Source organism: Myiozetetes cayanensis, unplaced genomic scaffold, assembly GCF_022539395.1.
Source record: "Myiozetetes cayanensis isolate MyiCay16 unplaced genomic scaffold, myiCay2020 scf2-11, whole genome shotgun sequence".
In the NCBI taxonomy this organism is placed as follows: domain Eukaryota; kingdom Metazoa; phylum Chordata; class Aves; order Passeriformes; family Tyrannidae; genus Myiozetetes; species Myiozetetes cayanensis.
The window spans coordinates 32686725-32708477 of record NW_026087411.1 but is presented as its reverse complement, the minus strand read 5'-3'; the positions used below and the strand labels follow the sequence as shown (position 1 = coordinate 32708477).

General features: G+C 37.8%; 1 protein-coding gene across 2 annotated transcripts in view; it reads right to left on the bottom strand.

The window, feature by feature from the left end:
- Positions 1–304: 304 nt before the first annotated feature.
- The window catches only part of RMDN2 (regulator of microtubule dynamics 2), a 44833-nt gene continuing 23384 nt past the window's right edge, over positions 305–21753 (bottom strand). For both annotated transcript variants that reach the window (XM_050315593.1, XM_050315594.1), the window contains exons 7-11: positions 21220–21297; positions 12635–12733; positions 10849–10902; positions 10680–10760; positions 305–1025 (exon numbers count right to left, since the gene is read on the bottom strand). In XM_050315593.1, the coding sequence (XP_050171550.1) occupies positions 972–1025; positions 10680–10760; positions 10849–10902; positions 12635–12733; positions 21220–21297 (366 nt within the window). In that variant the 3' untranslated portion in view covers positions 305–971. The remainder of the gene's footprint in view (positions 1026–10679; positions 10761–10848; positions 10903–12634; positions 12734–21219; positions 21298–21753) is intronic.

Below are 21753 nucleotides of genomic sequence, written 5' to 3'. Positions count from 1 at the left end.
ACAGACTTCTGTGAATTCTGGATCAGTCCAGTGGTGAATGGAAATTCTTTCCCCAGTTGTTACATTTTATTGAAAGCACTGCTGTCCTACACACTCAACAGAAGTAGTAGGTCTTTAAGTAGTCTATTTTGATGTACAGGTTATGCTATATAAATGATATAAAAGGTTAATGATGGACATACGTTGGACCAGGTTTTCCAAAGACACGCTGATGCCGCCCCGCAAGGCAACTCTTCAAAGAGGAAGAGTCAGAATTCACAAGCTTGATGGAAGTCCTGATATTAATCCATTAAACATCACATGTATTAATCTAAACCACTTAATTTCATTGGTCTGATCTTTAATATTGTACTTGATGTTACAAATAAATTATAACTTTAATATTTAATTTATAAAATGTTCCCATTTCAATGAAAAATGGACAGTAGGTTTAAAGTAAAAAGAGCTTTGTGGAGGCAACAGCTTTCTTTAACTTCAACAAGATTATAATTTTATAAGAGTAGAGAAATATGTAAACATAAATATTCATGATTTTCTTCTGTACACATCTGTGTAAATTAGTTGATATAAATATAATTTACTATGGAAACACTGTTTATGCTACATACAGTTCTATGCTGGCATCACGTACTAGTTGATTAATCTTTCAAAGAGTGAGATTTATGCATTTTGCGTTCTAACCCCCAGTATGTCCATTGCCAGCAGTGGACTTCATGCTCAGAGAATCAGACTCACAGTGTCAGCAATCTAAAATTACACTTCAGAACAAGATTATAAATAACCAAAAATCAATGTATTATTTTCATATCATAATCGCCAAATGCTTAAAGGCTGTGATCCAGGCCAACCAAAATCAATGACTGTCTTCCCATTGACTTAGCTGAAATTCACCCGCAGTTTCCAGATCCTGTAGATTCTCATTTTAGTTTTCCAATTTTGTTACAGTATGAAGAGTTAAAAAGTATGTGGTATCAGAGCTTCAGAGTGAGAAGTAAAGCCTCTAAGTCTTTCTGGGCTTCTTTATCCTGAAAGAAACAGACAATCATGCATCAGCTTAGATAGGATAAATCCCTTCATTCGTCTAATATTTGCCTATCCACATTTCTTTACTCACAACAGACATAACACAAAACTGCAACAGCCACAAAATATAAAGTCTGCGTAGTAAGGTAATTTATCAGTGAATACAAAAATAAAGTGAAAACAAGAGCCAGGTGGCAGCCCTCCCTTTACAGCTCTGTTAAAGCACTTAAAATGTTAGCCCACAAATAGCCTTCTCAGCAGACCACTGAGCTTTTCAGCCTGGGATATAACTTTTATTGGTGTACTCTGCATAAAGTATTGCTTTCCCTTATACTTGACGTAATCTCGCAACCCAACTGCATGCAGTTTTTTCTGAAGATATTTCTGTGATGTTTGTAAACAATTTATCATGAAACAAGAAGAAAACACTGGTAAATGTAATTAATGACTTAGATTGTGGTTTCAGTGCATACAGCCGTACCTACCTGTAATAGCCACCATGGACTGAACTACACCCTCAGTATCTTCCAGATCAGTGCTGGTGGGCTCTGCCTATGCTGCTGGGCTCAGGGCAGAGTGGAGCCAATGGGGCAGTAACAGAGAAGTGATCTACTGTGCTCAGAGCCAATACTACATTGCACCTCCGGAGGCAGAAGGCCAAAGTGTTAAGTGCGCAGTTTGCATGGGGCTTGAAATCAATTCCAGGCCACAGACTCTCTCACAGGTAACCGGTGACATATATTTTGGCTATTCCATGTATGTTTGGAAAGGGGTACACGCACATAAATATGTAACCAGAGCACAAAACCACCATTATTCTACTTATTTTTAAATGGCCCTGGATACAATCCACTTGCTTTAGTTGCCACTACAAAACTTCTAGCTTGCAAACTGCACTTTGGTTTAAAACCACATTTCTCAAAAGTCAGCACCTCATAGCTGAAGGCTGGTAAGAGTCCAAACACCCAATACATGCACCCATGGGTACTTAACAGTGCAAGTGAAAAGTACTTGCACACCACAGATTTTATGCAAGTATTTCCAATGACAGGGAGCAGTAGTGATAATGCCACAGGCAATTCTGAAAGAAAATATTGTAGACGGTCAATGAAGTAATCACTGAATTAAAGGATCACTTCATTATCAAATCAACCAAAGAGCTGGAACAAAATACAGGACATTTTAAAATATATTTTATGGGTGAAGAAATTCCTGCTTCTCTTTATTTTGGTTAGTTGTCTAAAATGTCATGGAGGAACAGAGAAGAATATTGAGATGATAGAAACCATATGCCAGACATGTCAAACTACATTATATTATTGGTCTGGATAAAGGCATTAATACATTAGCTGGACACTTCTCTTGGAGTCACTGCCTTACTCCCACTGGCAACAATAGGCTAAACTATCTGCCTAATCATTTATCAGAGGCCTTAAAAGGCATACACTGCAAAACCAGCAAGCTCTTGCCAAAATACTCTAACAGAAGGAAATGTCACACTGAATTCCGCACTCCTTAAACTCCATGTCACTACAGGCTGCCTGGAGCACCAACCCACTGCTTTCAATAAAAATTGGAAAACTCTAAATTTGTATCAATATCTTGCTCAATTCAGGGAAAATAAACTCTTTTCTGTACTGACTGTGGTCGACTTCTGAAAATTATTCTAGACTCCATTAAACAAAAAGGTAGAAAGCCAGATATTGTCCCACGGTATTAAGAAATGGAAAAGTTTCATTTTCTCTGGTCCTACTCTTTTGACACTTTTCTAAGCTGAAAATTGTACAGATTCAGGTTTTCTCATATCTGAATGGTGTTAAGCATTTCATGGGTTGATGGGATTCTTTACTCACTTTTCAGAATACTGCATTTAAAAAATATATCTCCAAACAACTTTGTATAATTGCCTCTCTGCTTAGAAGTAAAAGATTGTATTGGGCAATGAGCTTTTCAAGTTGCAAAGGTCTCAAAAATATTGGGCAACCTTCCCTGAATCTTCCTCTGGGCTTAGGAAAAAGAATGGAACAAACCCGTGACTGTTCTAAGAACTGTCTGGAGAAGAAACTGCAAACGTGCAAAGCGTTCTACCTCTGGTTTGCCAGTTCTAAACAAGACTACATCAATAAAAGCAGGAATTATTATTGTTGCAAACTACTTAACTGGCTGAATTAATTGAGCCAGCAGCTTCCAGTCAGTAAGAACTCATACGGCAAAAACACTGAAAAAATCAGCAATGGTATTAAAAACAAGGTTGAGAAAGGTCAGTGAATGATGTCACCTTTGAATAGAGTCCTTCCAGACCAAGAGGTGTGTCACGCTAAAAGGAGAAAGAAGCTAGGACTCTGCTCAGTGAACTAGTTTCCAAGTTTAAGGGTGAAAACTTCTTTAATGCCCAAAGCTTGACTGTTAATGGAAGGACAAAGCCATAAATCCTCTATTTGGCCAACTCTCTTCCTTGTTGATTTCTGAGTGTGTGGCTTTCTGAAAATGAACAATAAGGTTGGCTTTTTTTTCTTCTTTTGTATTATTATTTTAAGATAGGCAGGCTCTGATCTCCCTTTAGAACGTGGCAGGCAGAGGAAGAGGTGCAAGTCATGGAGGAATGCAATACATTTGCGTCAGTCCCATTTGTTCACCCTGAGGCTTAGTTCAGCACTGACTGAATATGAAGCCATTTTCAACCTTGACTTTCTACTGTCAAGGCTTGCATTTATTAAACACTTATATCATTTTCAGAGTTGAACAGGAGTTCAAAATGTTCTGCAAAGTGCTACACAAAAGGTATTCAAATTACAAGGCCAGGGATTGTATTTTTCCCTCTTCCTATTTAGTTGCTTTTCTTTTATGTTTCATCATTCACAGAAGATATTCACAGGGAAAAAAAAGACCTGGGAGGCCAGGGACTGAACAGGGGAAGAGAGGGAGTTGAAAACAAGCACAAGAAGGAAGACAGAGCTGGTGGGAAAAAGAGAATGTTAGCTTAACTGGAAGTGGTCCACATTTTGACAGTTCATTTCTACTGAAAAAAAAATTACCGATAAAATACATATACACATAGACTTACACATATAAATGTGCATGTAAAAATTAAATGGCAATTAAAGCAAAGACAGAAAGATAATGATTTTACTTTACATCTCTGATAATTATTTCCTTATGCACTAAACACACTCAACCCAAGCACTGCACATGTGTGCACTTGTTGACAAAGTCCCAACTGTCAACAGAGAACAATACAGCCCCATGACCACAACCAAAATGGTTACACCAGCCAACAAAAACATAATTGTGTGCAACCACTGCCAAATCCCAAGCTGACATGCATCCTGTAGGGTTTCATTGAAGTCAGCGGGGCACCGTGGTATATTAAACGAGCTGGGCTGCAAGGGTGGTCCAAAGCTGTACTCTGATACGCAGTAACAGCAATGAGGTGCTGAGAGACACTGCTGCTTTTGGGTACAGCTGTATCATTCCTTTGCAGCTCCACGAGAAATCCTGGACTGTAACAGAAGAGACTCTCAAACATGCACAAGGATTGTCAGTTAGAGAGCAAAAGCTTTTGTGGACAATATAAATCACACAAAGCTAAATGTGATCCCTTCTCAGGTTCGTGATCAACTCTCACAGATGATGTTGACTGTAGTAGGCACTAAAAATTGCACAATACCATTTGATATTTTGATATGCAATATCAATTTTGATATTGCATCACAATCACCCATTTGCCACTTTCTATATGACTGTAGTATGCCACAAGTTAGGGCATTTTATGTTCTTTCACATTTTTAGAATCTTCTTCTGGGGATTAACCATGACTTCTCAAGGCATTTAGGATCAAGGCAAGCACAGCTTTAAAATATGTAGCTGATAATAATTACACATTTTTGGATACTACTTCAAGTAGAGGAAAAAAACACCCAGAAGTCTGTGAATAAACAGCTCAGCTAGTTCAAGGACTGCTGTTGAAAAATCAGAAAACAGCAGAATACAATTTAGAATAATAAACAGTTATGCAAAATTTTAATCCACTAGTTCTTTTCTGATTTAAAAGATGAAGTTTCACCTATAGTCTGGCTTTCTTTTACTATTGTACACAATGTGGAGCTTTTGGTGTTCAAGACATTCTCCTCCTTCTCTTTCTGTCTTGTTGCTGCCCCTACCATGATGGGGGCTTCAGCTTTTCTTTCTGCACGGTTATTGCTGAAACAGCTTGTAAACAATCATGCCCAGTTACAGGCCCTTCAGAAAGATGCTTGTCGAGGCTTTCCTTCACCCTGTATATTGATTCCAAGACCATATATTTCAAGATCCTAGTAGCATGACTTGGCCCAGCTACGCTGCAAAAATTAAAAATAGGTTTTTGCAATCCTGCAGTGCACACCACCATCTCTGTGAATACTTCTCCCCCTCTTCCCTTGCATCACGCCCCCGCATGCCAGCAGAGGAGATAATACTCATCACCTTGAGGAATCAGCAGCTGACCAGTCTTGCTGGAGCAAAAGCTATGCTAAACCTGTGTTACCTTGGATAGGATGTTGAAATGAATGCTTTGTGATAGGCAGTTTAATCATAAATATGATAAACTTGGTATTTATCAGGATAGAGTTTATCCTAAAACTACGACACCACAAAAAATATCTTCATCACTTCTTGGAATTGTTTTTGGAGGGAGAGAAAGAATAAGCAGACAGTGCTAAGAAACCTTTTGGCAAAGCTTCAAAAACATGCAGATAGAAAACTGGTCTAATCACTAAGCTAGAGAAATATAGACTGTATTCTTTGAAGTGCAAATATAGGCAGTTTCAAATTCTTTTAGCAACTCTTTAACAAATGTCTCATTTTTCCCCAGCACTTTACAGTTTGAAATCTGACCTCTTTCTAATGAGATTTCAAAAAACGTATTCCCTGTGCTTGAAGCACTCACATTCAGAGTACACAAAACCACTAATCAAGGAATATCTTTTTAAAGTATATTCAAAAGATATTTTAATTTTTGGTTGGTGGTAGCTATCAGGAAATTCTTGTTCAACTCCACAAATAGTATTAGCAGGAAAGCAATAGCTTAGAATTCAAAATGAACACAAATCAGACACTGCAATTATTTTGCAATTGAAACACCATCGACTTTTGCTGGCCCTTTGAAAAACAAATGTGCATAAAATCTAAAGCAACAATTATGCTCTGAAAAGAATGTAATTTTGTATTAAGCTGAAGGTGTTAGGAAAAGAAAATGTTCTGTTTGATGAGGAAACAAAAACATTTTTATGAGGTTAAACCATATTATTCACACAGTTGCAATTGGTAGATTTTTCACAAACAAGTCATAATTTGTACCCTTCACTTTAAAAGCAAAACAAAATTCCTTTTTTCTCCTCAAAAACTTACTGATTACCACAGCAGCTTCAAATTATATCCGTTGAAAATATCACAGCAAGGTCTGCTACATACAACTGATCTGTGGTGGCTAAAGTAGTATTTCCTGAAAAATCTTGAAAATCCAGATATACAAATGGTCTGTTGTAACAGGAACAGCTGATGGGTACTGAAGTTTATATACTCTGACCCCCCTTTCATCCTCTGTAACTCCTACTCTTTTCCTTACAGACAATATTAAAAATGAAATTAATAACCAAGGAGATTATGGTGATGTAAAATAAAGTGTAAGAAAATTGTATGGGCATGATTTCTCCTCAGCAGTTGCATTCCTGTGTAAACATCCAGCCATTGTTCCTACCTATCACTACATTTACCTCCTCCACATGAGTTTCAGATGTCACTGAGGCTGAAGGCAGAGTCTTTAACAAGTCTCTGCTTCCTGCCATTCTACACCTGTAAGAAGTGAATGACGTAATGATCCATTTCTGTAATATCGGAATCTCTCTCACTTGTTAATTTCAACTCTGAATTGCCATAATTTGTACTTGCTGGGAAGGACAGAGTGTTTTAAATCACCAATAATTTTGTAAAAGACAGTCTAAGCTTCAGGGAAGTTTTTATCTGCATTTTAAGTAAGACTTTCAGTAACTCAGTGCAAATAGATTTCCTTTGCATTTTTCCTGCTCTGCTGTCTTTATCTCTTCCAAGACTACACTTCTTGTAATGTAATTGCTGCTTTACAGATTCATTTTCAAAAAAGTGTCATAGAGACTGGAATTCTGAGATTTTCAACCTCTCTCTGCTAGGCTGTTAATTCCTTTGTGGTGTGCTTACTAGTCCTATAAACACAGAGTTCACTCTCATACCCACACTTGTCACCAGACACAAGAAAAAATAATTTCTTGATTATCGTACACTATAATCCTACATTGAGACTTGAATTTTCTTCAAGTTCCAGCCTTGAAAGTACCCAACTATCTTTGTTATAAACAAGAAATTAGTGTCATATTCTCCTTACAAGCAAAGCACCATGTGTTTAACCACACACACACGTGTTTTGCCTTCCTATATGCAAGACAGACACTCGCATTTTCATGTAGTCACACTCACCAAGGCTTTGAGCACACTACAAAGTAACGTGTCTCGGTAAGGGTAACACAACATCCCCTAGATGAACAGAGCAGCTGTGAGGCACTTCACAATAACTCACAGCAGCCCTGAAAATTAAGATCTCTTTTACTGAAGGGGCGAATGTTTCCCAGGACCCTGAGGTTATCCACCTGGATAGCAACTAGAGAAAAACTGGACAATTTAATGTCCCATGCACCTCCAGCAGTGAAGCACCACTCTACAGTATGACAGTATTTATGGCCAAGGAAGAACTGTATGATTCATTGGAGGTTTTTGTTTAGAGTAGAGAGGATAGGAAAAGGTCTCTTAAGTTGCACTGTAACATCAGTTTTGTTTTTCCAGATGTAAGTTGCACCAAAACTCACACATTTCCTTTTAAAATAAAAATAATGCATTGACTGTTAGGTTAAAAATGTGGCAAACTATTTTTAAAAACTTCCCTATTTTTAAAAATCATCCCGTAACTCTTAATTTACAGGACTTACAGAAGTTGTTCAATCAGAACGTGTTTCTTTTACAATTTCTGTGGTATTCTTTTTAAGACTCATAAAAGGGTTGAAAGTGGCCATCTGATTTTTTTTTAACAAGAATTAGTTATGTTTGGAAGCCCCTTTACCCCTTGAACTAAAACATATTCTGTAAGTAGTAGGACAGATGCACAGAAGGGATATTTGGATTTGATACAACATTCAAGTCAAAAATAATATCACTTAACTCAAAATGTTACACAAAGTGAATCCTAGAGAAAGGGTCAAAGAACTGTCCTGAGTTACAGCAGCTGAGAATTTGACCCAAGGATTAAAATGAGCTATGGGCTACTTTACTGATGCCAAGCACCTCTGGTTCCCAGAAGTCACTGGAAACTGTGGATGCTCAGAAGCAATATAAAGTAAACCACTGTCTATGGTTATTTTTCTGCAGGATGATTTGTATCATGAAATACTATACATTTCCTCAATGTGGCACCTTTCCAGCAGCTTTGTCTCTCAGTCTGCTCCTGATTTTATGCCTTTATACAAATACATGTTTCTCAATAGAAGCCAACATTTAAAAACAATAAAGGAATTCCCCTGCTTAAAAGAAAGAGAGAAAACTCACATGATTACACTTGGGAATGATGGGTTTCACATGACTCTGACAACTTACCATGCTGTTGACAACTTTGAGATCCTGCGCTGTGGCAAACTGAAAGAAATCCTCTGACTGCTGCTGACCTGTGCTTTTTGTTTCAGACCATGAACCTCATCTTCTACAAGGTTGTAGTCAATTCAGGCACTTTATCAGCATCCATCTATTACTGTCTCCCCAATGCCTCCTTTGTCTTATTACAATCTCTTCCCTCCTTTAAACTAATCTGATGAAATATTAGTCATACATACAGCTCCAAGCCCTGAACCACTTCATTTCCAACATGATTTCCCAAAAATCAGTAACAGTCTTTCTCTAACACAGTAACCAAAACAACATGTAATACTTGAATTCAGATGGGATTTGAGGTAACAATTAGCACCAGAAGGGTTTGTGTTCCAGATCTTCATTTCACAGTAATTCCTTCCAGTATGCACTTGGTTTTACCCTGTGCTGACTGCTTGGTTGGTTTTTTTTTAAATCAAATTACTTACTATTGTCCTAATGCTATATTTACTGGACTCTTTTTTCTAAACTTCACTCAAAACACATCACAAGGAAATAAGATAAAGGAGACAAATCCGTGATATCTAAAGAATTAGTCAAAACAGAAGAGGTCTTGTCTTCTTCAGACGGACAAAAGATTTTTGGGGCCCAGTTGACGCTCTTTCTTCCGTTCACAAACCAGTAGCATTCTTACTCTCACTGCCTATCGCTTGCCAGAATACATACACCTACCCCTCAGACTGCTTCTGAATTCCTGATCTCACCTCAAGGTTACCCCTCCTTCTCAAGTCTGCTGATACTTCAGAAGCATGATGGGGTATTAAACAGACATTATAGCAGTCTTACCTATTTTCTATAATAGGCAAGCTGAAGGTATATTTTAACAGTAAGTAAATAATAAAGCAGAGTTAAAATATTGCTTATGTCATATCTGTACCAATACATATTTAAAGAAACACTGAACTTAAGCAATGATTGACTTAATTTATGATTGGTACATAGTATAACTTGGGCCAAAAAATAAGGCCACCCAGGAGCAGCGGCTGGTGAGGCATGCAGTGGTCTTTCTTCCCAGCAGGAACACTTGACATAAACGTGTTAGTGCTCCACACACAGCATTTATTGTCAATCAAGTTACAGAGCTATTTAATGGTCTTTTTCCTTAACTTCAAAGAATTAAATGGGATAGGGCCAATTCGTCTCTGAAATCACCTCTCTCTCCGTACCACATCTGCTGTGCTCAAAGGGGGTCCTTTAGGCTGACAAAGCTCAGGTTTGAACTTGTCACACTCTAGGATGCTAAGATGTTTCCAATCATAGGTTAGTCATTATGGAACTTGCTTCAGAGATCAGACAGAGTGAACCTCCTTGCCATGACTTGGTTTACATTTGAGAAATTAAATAACTTAAAATCTCTCAAATATTGGTCGAAATATTGTGTCCACATACATAAAAATACTCTGAAGGGCCTAAAGAGGAACCTAGTAATCTCTTAGAACAAACTATGTTCCAGCAGATGTAACTGGAAGAAATGTGCCTCTTGACTGAGCAAGAGTTATCTTGAATAACTCATCTTCCTCTGCTGCAGTCAACATACTGCCCTTGACAAGAATCACAAACCAGAGGCTTTCAGGAGCAGAGACAGAGGCTGTGGGGCAAAAATCCAGAATGCTTTCAACTCAGAAAAATGTAGGTCTGGGGCAAAATTTCAGCACAGCTATGGAGTGACACACTCAACTGCTTATGCTTAAGATGGTCTAATGAAGGTGGTTGAATTACAAAGAGTGCAATTCAGTTTCTGATACAGACAAGTCCTTGACAGTTCCCCAAACAAAGATTTTTTTAAAGCTGTTGATACAGACAACTGTAATGAGACAACCTAGAGTGGAAGAAAAAGGAAGGTTCTGTATTCAGAGGAAAAACTGAAACATTATGTTATTACCGACAGTGCAGTAATGGATGCCAAAGACAAGAGAGCAGTCAGAAGGGAACAAGTTATCACTCTCAATACCCACCTCATTAGTAACTGAGAGAATTGACAGCGCAGAATCACAGTACTTCAGTGCATTGTTTTTCTGGCCAAGATCTTTATAGCACTGAGAAGAAAAAACATTTTGTTTCCAATCAGACCACTGTAGGAATACCAGAGTCTACAAATCATTATTTTTAAAAGAACTTGGTTACCTTTGCCAAATACACATAATTGCATTTGGAATATCCTGGACGCATTTCTTCTGCCTAAATAATAAAAAACAGGAAAGAAAATAGACTTAAAACTTGTGTGATGGGATTTATGTGGTCTGCATAACATTTTTAGCAATGCATTACACTTCCCCAAACACCAGACAGAATCATCCCTACTGTGTGTAATGCAATCTGTTTAGCAATTCAAAGAAAACATCAAGAAAACAAGAAAACGAAAACCTCAAACCCTAGACCAGGCAGAATAGATGCTAACACTGAACATATAAAAATATTCTGTACTTCTTGCTCTCCTCTCTCCCAAGTGCTTTGTAAAGACATCAGGTCATTCTGTACAAGATCTCTCAGACTCATTCACTTTTTTTTGAATGACGCTGCTCTCTCTAGATTATTAATAATTATTTCCTCGCCAAAGAAATTAGAAAGCAATCAACCATTCACACTTTGCATAACGAGTAATGAACTGTGTTAATCAACTTTACAATTATTTCTCTTCCACAGACCCGTATCTTCTAGTTCTGGACACACATTTCTTTTCACACTACCATCTTCTGAAAAGTTCAGGTTGTTAAAAAAGTTCAAGAATGTTTTCCTTTTAAAACACATGAAGGACATACAAGCTTGTAAGATCAGTAAAAATCTTACCAACTATCTACTAGCCAAGAAGCAATTTTAATCAACAAACAGCTTTTGAGAGAGAAAAATTACAGCAGTGAAATTTATAGTAGCTGTAATCCTTGGACCAAAACAATGCTGCTTTCACCACTACCAACTGTGTAGAATCAAACAATTGAAAAAGAAACCCAAACAGTTGTCTTTTAGACAGTAATTTAATTTTTGTTGCAGAAGATGACTTAAAACCACAGTCACTCTGCAGCCCACCACAAAATGCCCTGAAGCTAAAGTGAATGTTTCAAATTATTCCTACCACTTTTGGAATTTGACCTTAAATATAAAATCTCTTAAACTGAGAAGGTGGCAACGTATTATACCGTCCAAAATTCAGGAGACCATTCCATCTTTAAATAGACTGAGAATAGAGAAAACAAGCATTTCTGAAAATGACCAAAATATGCCTGTCCAATCCTTTGAGAAACTTTCCGAAAGGAATTGTAACGATGGAAGTTTATGCTTTGAATTCAGTCAAGTGAAAAACTTGTACACTTTACAGCTCCAGAAGTAGAACTGATTCATATACAAGACACTGAAAGATAGATTTATTTTATTCATGTGGTGTTTTCTCATAACTGTGTGTTCTAGTAGAACGCCCAGGAACACAGACCTGTATGACAGAGCCTTCTTTTCTGATTCGCCAGAAAGTAATTTCACCTCCACAAATAAACTCAACAAAAAAAGCTTCAGATCAGAAAAAGAGAAGCATTGCAATGTCTAAGTTTTCCTTGCCAATGTTAACCCTCCGACAGAAATGGGTAAATCAGCAATTATCACTATGATTAATTTGTTTCAATGGCATATATAACTAATCTATATCCATCTCCATCTCACATTACATTCAGTAACTATTAACCATGTCAAGTAATTGAAGAATTCTTAAAACAAAAGAAAGAAAAGAAAGGTGTTAGCCAGTCATCTCCAAACTCATTTTCAAACAGAAGAGAAAAAATATTTTATTAGAGAGTTCAGTGGTGTTCAGAAGAGCCCTGGATTTATAGCTACTGAACAAAATCTGTTCAACAGACTTCTTGACAAGAGCCACCTACAGCAGCTGGTAAACAGCCACATAGGAAAAATGTTGGCTACTAGTTACCTTAAGGAAATTCTGCAGTGCTTCTTCTACTGTTGAAGTTGGTGGAGTCCCAAAGAGAGCAGTAGCTACCTTCTTCTCAATCCAAGACAACTGAGCTACCTGTAATAAAAAAATTAAATTAAAAAGTCAGATGTCTTCAGGGCTGCCTCTCAGTTTTACAGTAAATACTGTCTTGTGCACTGTACTACTTACACAACATATTTTGCAAAAGAACCTGTAAAGGAATGCTTTATACTGCTAACTTGCCAGCTAAAAGCAGTCTTTTGGATTTTGGATTCTGTTAACAGGAAAATGTACATATATGACAAAACACCAAGATCCTTCATACAAGATTATTCCCATGTAAAAAGCTTAAACTGTATTTTAGGTTTCATAAGACTTTGCCTGTTTTTAAAACTGAAGGCTAGAAATAGTGCCTGAAACTTGTTAAAGTTTTCAAGAGACAGCTTAGCATGATAGTCTATGTACTTGACGACTTTTCAACATTATGAAAAGCTGTTGCTACAGTAAAAATGTAAGTGCTTTTGGTGCTGGTATAACAAGTTCATTTATTACACACAAGCTGGTGACAGCCACTGTTAAAAGACAGGCTTCGTTTTTAACTCTTCAAATATGACAAATAACACCCGCCTAAGACCTCTTCTCCTTTCAGCAAGATGGGCTACTGAGAAAGGACTTCAGGGAGCTGTCATATTTCCACACAACACACATGACTTCTTCCCTTACATATACACCTGACAGAAACTGCTCAGGTTACTGCCATAAGGTACTTGGCTCCATCAGCCCAACCTGGCGAAACACACTTCACATCTGTAACAAAGGGTTGAGTTGCTAGAAAATGCAATGTGAGAGCAGAGCCTGCTTAAATGGAGAAGTGAAGCCATTTTCCTTTGGACACTTACCACATCTGTAAAAAAAAAAAAAATCAGGACTTTTTTCCTTTCCATAAGTATTTGAACCACTGCACTGATGGCTCCTGTCACAGAGTACAACTGAGTTGAAAAAAGGGAAAAAAATAAGGTTCTGTATTTTCTGGCCTGATCTGTGCAGAGGCAACACAGAAAAGGGATACACACAGGAAAAGAAAGAGAGCCCTCATCAGAGACCTGGACATGAAATATGAGTCACATATGGATATCTCTTTTCAGAAAGAGCTGCAACTCAAATAACAGAGTTCAGCCTTGAAGTCAAATTGGTCCTACTGCTGTAAAAATTAAAAAGGTTTGGGATAGTTTTAGATTATTCCCACCTCATTCCCTAGCTTCCCAACACCTGCAGGGCTGTTGCTGCTCCCCCTACCTTGTCCACCTAAATCCAGCAATTATGCAGTAGATGTCAGTTAATAATTGTAAAATACAAGAATCCACCCACACAGAATTATCCACAGCCATCAACTAGAATGCTTCTCTTTTGAACAGACACCAATCTTTACGTATTTCTTGTTGCAAACTGCCCTAAAAACACCATTGCAAGAAATACAGGTCAGCATGCAACAGAAAAATTCATAGGACTGTGTTTTCTCATCTGGTCAAGATGTCTCTAGCTGCGTAAGAGCAACATTGCTTGGAGACAGAAGGCATCCGGGACAAGTCTGGCTGGTTGTTCGGCAGGGACCAATGCCTTAATTGTTAAATGCTGTCAGTGAACATCTCACACAAAACCACTAAAAATTATAATCCAGGGAGAAACAACATTAAGACAATAAAGCTTCTGTTTTCATTTTCTCTCACATATCCCCACCCTTGAAGCTTCTTCTAAGGAAATAAAGTATTTTTTACAAAAGCTCTCCAGCAATCCTGGAGTACTTACTGAAGCAACAAGGTATTTACAACTGCAGTGCTTTTACACTGTGTTACAAACTCCAGCATACTGCTTAAAACTTCAAATTGTATCTATGTATACAATTTCTTTCTACATTTCATTTCCCTTGCTGTTTTATAGTTTCTAGCACATATTCTGCAAGAGCCATTAAAAGCATTTCTGCAAAAGTACTGTTTTCTTCACGCTAATCTCCTGACGCAGGAGCGTTCTTTCTTCTTTTGGAAGAGGAAGGGGTCTCTGTATTTCTAGGTCCATCACATCAACATAGAGGTAGCTTACCGAGTGAGGAAGAGAGGAGAAAAAAAATAAAGGGAATGTATAAGCTTACACTGTTCTCTGCAAGACCACACAACACCCTGGTGATACACGTACACTGCACAGATACAATTACCGTACTCATGTCTGCTGTTATGCAACAGTGAGGAAACAAAATTGCAGTTTTTCCATGTGGAGTTATAATTAACTATTGAAAACACAAGTTCTTCCTGGCAGTTGTTTTATTTTCTTATGAGATTTAATCAGAACTGATTTACTGAGGTTTTAGTCTTTATTTTGTCTGGCGTGGGTGCTGCTTTGCCCTATTCAAACTTTTAAAAAGCCCCAAACATACATGCACTTGGCCATTTTTATTTTACAAATCTCACCAAGATAAAATGACGTTTAGAAGTGAAATGCATGTAAGCACATTTCACAGAAAACCACTTGCACTGAAAGGAGGTTGTAGGGAGGTGGAGGTCGGTCTCTTCTCCCAGGCAACAAGTGATGGGACCAGAGGAAAGGGCCTCAAGTTGAACCAGGGGAGATTTAGATTGGATATTAGGAAAATCTCTTCACTGAAAAAATGGTCAGGGATTGAAACAGGCTGCTCAGGGAAGTGGTAAATGGCTATCCCTGGAAGTGTCCAAAAGATGTGTGGATGTGGCTCTTGAGGACATGGTTTAATGGTGAATACGGCGGTGTTTGATTAACGGTTGGACTCAACAATCTTAGAGGTCTTTTCCAACCTTCATGATTCTATGATTCCGTGACAACACTGCGTTTTCTTTTGTTCTGTGCACTCTCTCCACCATTACACCTTGTGACTATTTCAGAGAGAGTCTGAGAGTCCTCTCATGTTTTGAGCAGTCAGACTGATATGCTGTGGGCTTGATGAATTCACTGCAGCTAACTCTAGCCATCCCTAAATGAAGTGCCTAGTTTATGCAAGTTGTCCAGCTTCCTTGCATGGTCAATAGAGAGGCAATTCCATTAGGCAATTCCTATTCACCTACATTAGCTTGGGATGAACGCTCCTCTCTTTCTCTTCTTTCTTTCCTTCAACTACAAAAGGAGCACAAACAATTATACTTTTGGGTTGCTGAAGACAGGTGAGGTGAATCCCATCAGAACAGCTTAACTGTGCCCCACCTGACTCTGTCTGCACCCTGCTATACTGAGGTGGGACAAATGGAAAAGAACCTGTTTTATGCAATACACAGAATTGTGTCCCAGAGCAATAATGATGAACAGGAAATTATACCCTTCCCCTCAACGCACATAAGCACAGTCTTTAATTTGAAATAACTTCATTAGAGTAAATCTTACGCCACCTTCAGTGAAATGGAAACATAATTCCTACAACACCAACTAACTTTATTAAGCATTCTCTGTGCATGAGCAAGCACAGGGAACAGAAAGTCCGGCTGGCATGCTCTAGTGCAGCGCAAATTTGACTTCTACAGTAAAGGTTACTCCAATAGTGCAAAGTATATCTGGAGGTCCATACAAAATCAAGTATAAAGAGAGTGTAACTGTCATCAACTACAGTGGAACCATGATTTCACTTTAATGCGTGTTCCAAAAGTGGTAAAGGACAGCAGAAAGTAATAAGAAAAACAGCTACTGCAGCAAGTAATAGCTACAACAACAACAAAATTAAAGGATGAAGATTGCCTTTGCCCTACAGATGATTTCCAAATGTTAAGTGAGTTTTGGTTTTTTGGTCTCCTAAACCCTGATTTCAATCCTGCCAGCAGCCTGAAAATTCACAGGAGCACTGCAAGGAACTCTGTGTGTCCACAGAGTATCAGGTTTTGATGTAGTAGGTCACTCAAAGAACACTGCTACCCAGCTGCCATACAAAGAGTTAGTCCCACTTACTCAAGAGTGAGAAAAAAGGGCCTGAGGGACCATCAGCCAACTCCTGAACTTCCTTAGGACTGGAGAGGAGTGGGTCACAATGACAGCCTGGCCTCTGCCAATGAGAGGAGGCCACTCTTCAGTATCCCAAAGCAAACAGAGATGGTTGTCTCAACCGACCTCTCCTACAGATCTGTCAAAGAACAAGCTGTCACCCACTTATTCTACCTAAATCTCCATTAGTACTAGAGATGGAAGAAAGGCACCCACAGAGTTAAACTGCAGCTGAACATAAAAGTCATATTTAGCACTCTCCTATCAGGCCTTTTGTTCCTCTGAAGACCAAGGCAGAAAACATGGTTCTCCCCTAAATACTGGGAAAATGGATTTCCTAACATCCCTTTCTCTTCCTTAGCCTAAGATCATCAAAAATCATATATATATATGAGCAGTACTGAAACACTAGCTGGGGTTGTGTCTTCTGTTTTTTATGAGATGCAAACCCTGTCCATTGACAGTTATTTCCAAATTCAGGATGTTGGTACTGAGGAAAGTAACCCCCTTGGATTAAAAAGTCATCCAGGACTGACTTTCAGCCCTATAGGATATCCTCCTCCAATGCTTCCTTGCTAATAGCTCACTGAAGACATATTACACAATTGTCTTCCATAAGGGAAAATCACCCCACTGATCCAGCTTCAGTAAAATATTAATGACACCTAATTAAATATCCCTAGAGAGTTTCTTTTTCATTACAATATATTAATTTAAAATTGTATTAAATAATTTCGCAATGTTTTGACTTCTGGAATAGATTAAGTAACAGGACACCAGTTTTAAAATACTGGCTTCCAACACAAATATTCTCTTTCTTGCCAGCTGAGGAACCAGGACGGTCTGCACAGGCATTTAAGTATTTATCCAACTTGAACTGGGCTTTTCACTTTCCAGTAAGGGAAGCAGACTTACAGAGCATACAAAGGAACTGGATCTATTTGTTCCCTGCTGTAAACCAAACAGATACAGGGATACACCAGACAATCAAATACAAATCCAATACAATATGTAACCTGCAAAAAGAAAATCCCACGAGATCTCATTTTTGACACCCTACTAGCATTTACGAGATACTCTGATCCAGTTTCACAAGTACATGATAACTGTTCTGTGCCTGTCCTGTAATGGCAAATAGACATGAGTCTTAACTACATAGCACTCAGTTCTATAAGCTATTTGAAACATTAAAACATTAAAAAAATACCCCACATACACAGTTAAAAGGTCTATTAGATAATTGTGCCCAAAAGTCTAAGGAAATAAAACTAACTCCTATATGCATCATGTACCACAGATCCATTTACTTCTTGTATACATAGCAGGTCTCACAGGCAGAATTTTACCCATCATGACATCTATGACATGTGTGAAAAGTGAAAATCTTGCCTATCTGATTGTGATACCAAATGTAATTTTCTAACACTGCTGAGATGATTCTACGATCTTTCTCTTTTGTATAGCTCTATTGACTTTATAATGGTAAGAGAAACAAGAAACAGTAAAAATCGACTTTTAGACAAGGTGGTGCACAACTGTCACTGGCTCTGCATCACAGACAGACCCCAGCTGCTGTGAGGGCAGTGAAAATCCAGCTCATCTTTTCTACTGGAAGGTGCTACAGCACTGCATCAGCTTCATTTCTGGCCTAGCAAGAATAACTGATGAGTAAGAAACTTGGCAGTGCTGAACCACTGCTTTTTGCAAAGTACTATGTTACACTCAGGAAGGTGAGAAATGGCAGTCAGAGCTAAATTCTGGCAAAATTCCACAAATCAAATAGTTTTTACCTGTACAGTGTGCAGTCCCTGGATATAGATTTCAGCCTTCAATAAATCTTCTCCATTTCCCTCCACTATACTTTTCACCTAAAAGTCTTTTCAACCAGTTTTCATTTGTGAAAATGAACTGTAACCCTGAATTACAACACCTGAAGCATCCCCTTTTACAGTCCCTTATGCAATTCCTCATTTTTTGAGTTTGTCATCCCCAAAAAAGTGCTAGGTGATAGTAATATGATCCCCCAACATTAAATAAAGAGTGAATGGGAAATGTCTGACTGTATTAGGAAGACTTAAATACATTTTACAGAAGTGTTAACAAAGCCTATAAAGTATCAAACATTACTTATCTTTTTTAACTACACTGCCTCAGTAAAAGAATATGTGATGAAAATTAAGACAAAAATACCTTTGGAAGCAACACTTGAGAAAGAACAAATATTGGGCCAAACCTAACCTACCTGAAGTCAGGTAGGCTAAATGTAAAAACTAACCTTCCTGCCTCAGTCATCCCTTTTTCTTCTTTAATTCTCTCACACTGGACAACACAACCTTCCCAGCCTCAACCACAGTGAGACTGAACATTAAAAACAGAGGGTCTAAGAGGAGCATTTATCACTCCAACTACAGGTACCTGTATAGAGGAGTGCTGAATCAAATTTTTCAAACGCTCTATCATAATCTATATCTGACAAAGTATTTGGAACCAATGCCACAGCCAACAGTCTTCTTCTGGGAAAATTACCACAGCATGAAACACCACAGTCTGCAGAATAGGACCAAGGAATTTGGCACATTTTCCACAAGCTCCTATGACTACCTATAACACAAGCACGGCCAAAACCTCTAATAGTGGATCAGCACAGAAACCTACTCATATAGTCTGGTAAAACTAATGAGAATATCACCAGCCTCACTGGGCCAGGATTAAGATTCAGCTTCTATAGTAGCGCCTCAAAGCTAATGTTTTCAAATGGCCTTGTTCTGCCACTGCAAGTGTGCAAAGACAGTAAGATTTTAAGAGCTGACAGCCCCAGAAGTTAAAACAAAATGTTATTCAGTCCTATATTTGCATTTATCTGTATTACAAAAATCTGTTCTCTGTGTTTCAGGTTATTATTTTGTAATGGCAGTCACAGAAGACAAGAATTTTAAAAAATAAGAAAAAGAGAAATCTGAAATAAATCCTTAAATATTTTAGTGGTTATATCTGTTTAGGCAGATTTTTTCACTTAATGAAATGCAGGTCAGGTCATTACCTAAAGCAAATGGTAATCTGTGGTTTTAATGTTTAGGAAGGAAGCCCTGCATAGATGTTGCAAGTGTGGAATATGAATTTGTAATGATACAGTACAACAAACCGCACCTATTACTCAGTCAGGAAGTGGTGATTATCATGAAAATGAAACAGGAGTAACAAAATGTGCAATGAGAACAAAGTGAAGTAAACTGAGATTATATGTCTCCAAAAAGCAGCAGCTCGCATGAGAAGTAAGCCATGAGAAACATCTGGGAGTGTTTGACATAAATGGAAGCTGCAGTTCAGATGCTGGACACAGCATAGTACAAAAGTGCTAAACAATCACTGGTAAGACAGATGCTCCTGAGAGGCAAGACAGCAAGCATACTATAGTACTGTGTTCATCCACTTATTTTTGCAAAATAATGTTGATATTCGAGAATACAGTGTGACAAAAAGAAAAATGCCAAGTTCTTTGAAAAAGTTGGTGTCATCCCTTATTCAAATCAAAGGAGGAGAAACATAGTTGCTGAAAGCTCTTTTAAAGTTAAATATACAATCTGAAAAAAAACTGCTGAAAGATTACTTTGCATTAAGTCCTGTTGCAGATAAAGACAAAGTCTGCAGTGTATCACAGCAACTCCTTTTTGATGGTTTGCAGGCACTTTGTATTGACTAGCATTGGAAGCATCCGTAAGAAAAAAGGCAGGGCTGGCATTCACTGTGCTTAACAGTTATTATTCTGAGAAGTCTCATAGTTTTTTAGAAAAATTATGCTTGTGCTTTAGTATGAGAATTGTCTTATTCTTTAGGCTACATCTTTGAGGGATAAGTTGACTATCCTTACTGCTTCATCTCTGGTGCTGTGAGGAATCTTTGGTCAGAAGCTAAACTTGTTAACCAATTATTTTTCTTTTATGGATACTTATCAGTATGTAATCTATTATAATCTAATATAATCTTTATAATATATAAATAAAAATATATAACTAAAATAATCTTTAAAATCACGTGTTGTACCGGCATGACACAAATTACATCTCTTGCAAAACTCTTTGGTGAATTATGGATTTTTATGCCTGGATCTTTGTTGTGACATTCTCTTGGAATTTAAAAAGCCAATATGGTAGCCTTGCTGCCACAGACAATCCTACAGCATGTAAGCACCTTTCACTTAAATTATGGATAGGGACTACAGCTACCAAAAGGCTATGTTAGCAGCCCAAGGTTACCCAGAAACTTTGTGGCAGAACAAAGAACTGAAATCAAGAGATTGCCCTTCCTCCCTTCCAAATCAGTTACTTCTCATTCATTCATTCAGGTAAAAAACTTGAACAACAACAGCGAGGAACATATAAGCACAGCTTACCTACCAATAACACAGGATAAGTGCTGCTAGCAGCACACTTCTGGTAGCTGATTCAGGAAATGTAAATGTCTGCTTCATTTAGCTCAAAACACCTACTTAAACAAACACCTACTTTGTCTTAAGTCCCAATATTTAATCACAAATGCATTATCATTTTTCAGTATACTCAGTTCATACATTAGATAAATAAAGCACAACTTACTGAATAGCACCATCTTCCATTGAGGTAATATAAAAAGGGATCTTGAGGCTTAAGTTCAATTGCCTTGTCTAGGTGCTCCTATTGGAAAGAAAATTAGTATCATTTTAGATGTTTGTTTGACAAATGTGTTTACTTTCTAAATAGTTTGCTGCAAGCCAGAAACAAATTCAGTAATTCTTTTCTTTTCTAACAACCTAAAAATATATTAACTAGCAAACCCCTTCCTCACGGAGGGAAACCACAAACAAAATTGTTTAGCAAAGTTGCACACAATGCAACAAGGAATGCCATATTTAGAACATGACTAAGCAACTCTAAAGCTCAATCAAATAACTCAAGAACTTTTGTCTTAAGAAAAACAACAACTTCAATTAAATTAACTTCATTTACACTTAGTATTAGAAAACTCACAGATCAAATAAGTGAGGAAGCAATTATTCTCTTTGATAGATCTTGTATGTCAGCAGCCATAACTGAAGCATAGTCTCTTCCACCTTGGAATGTGACTGCTCCAATGAAATGGTATTTGACACA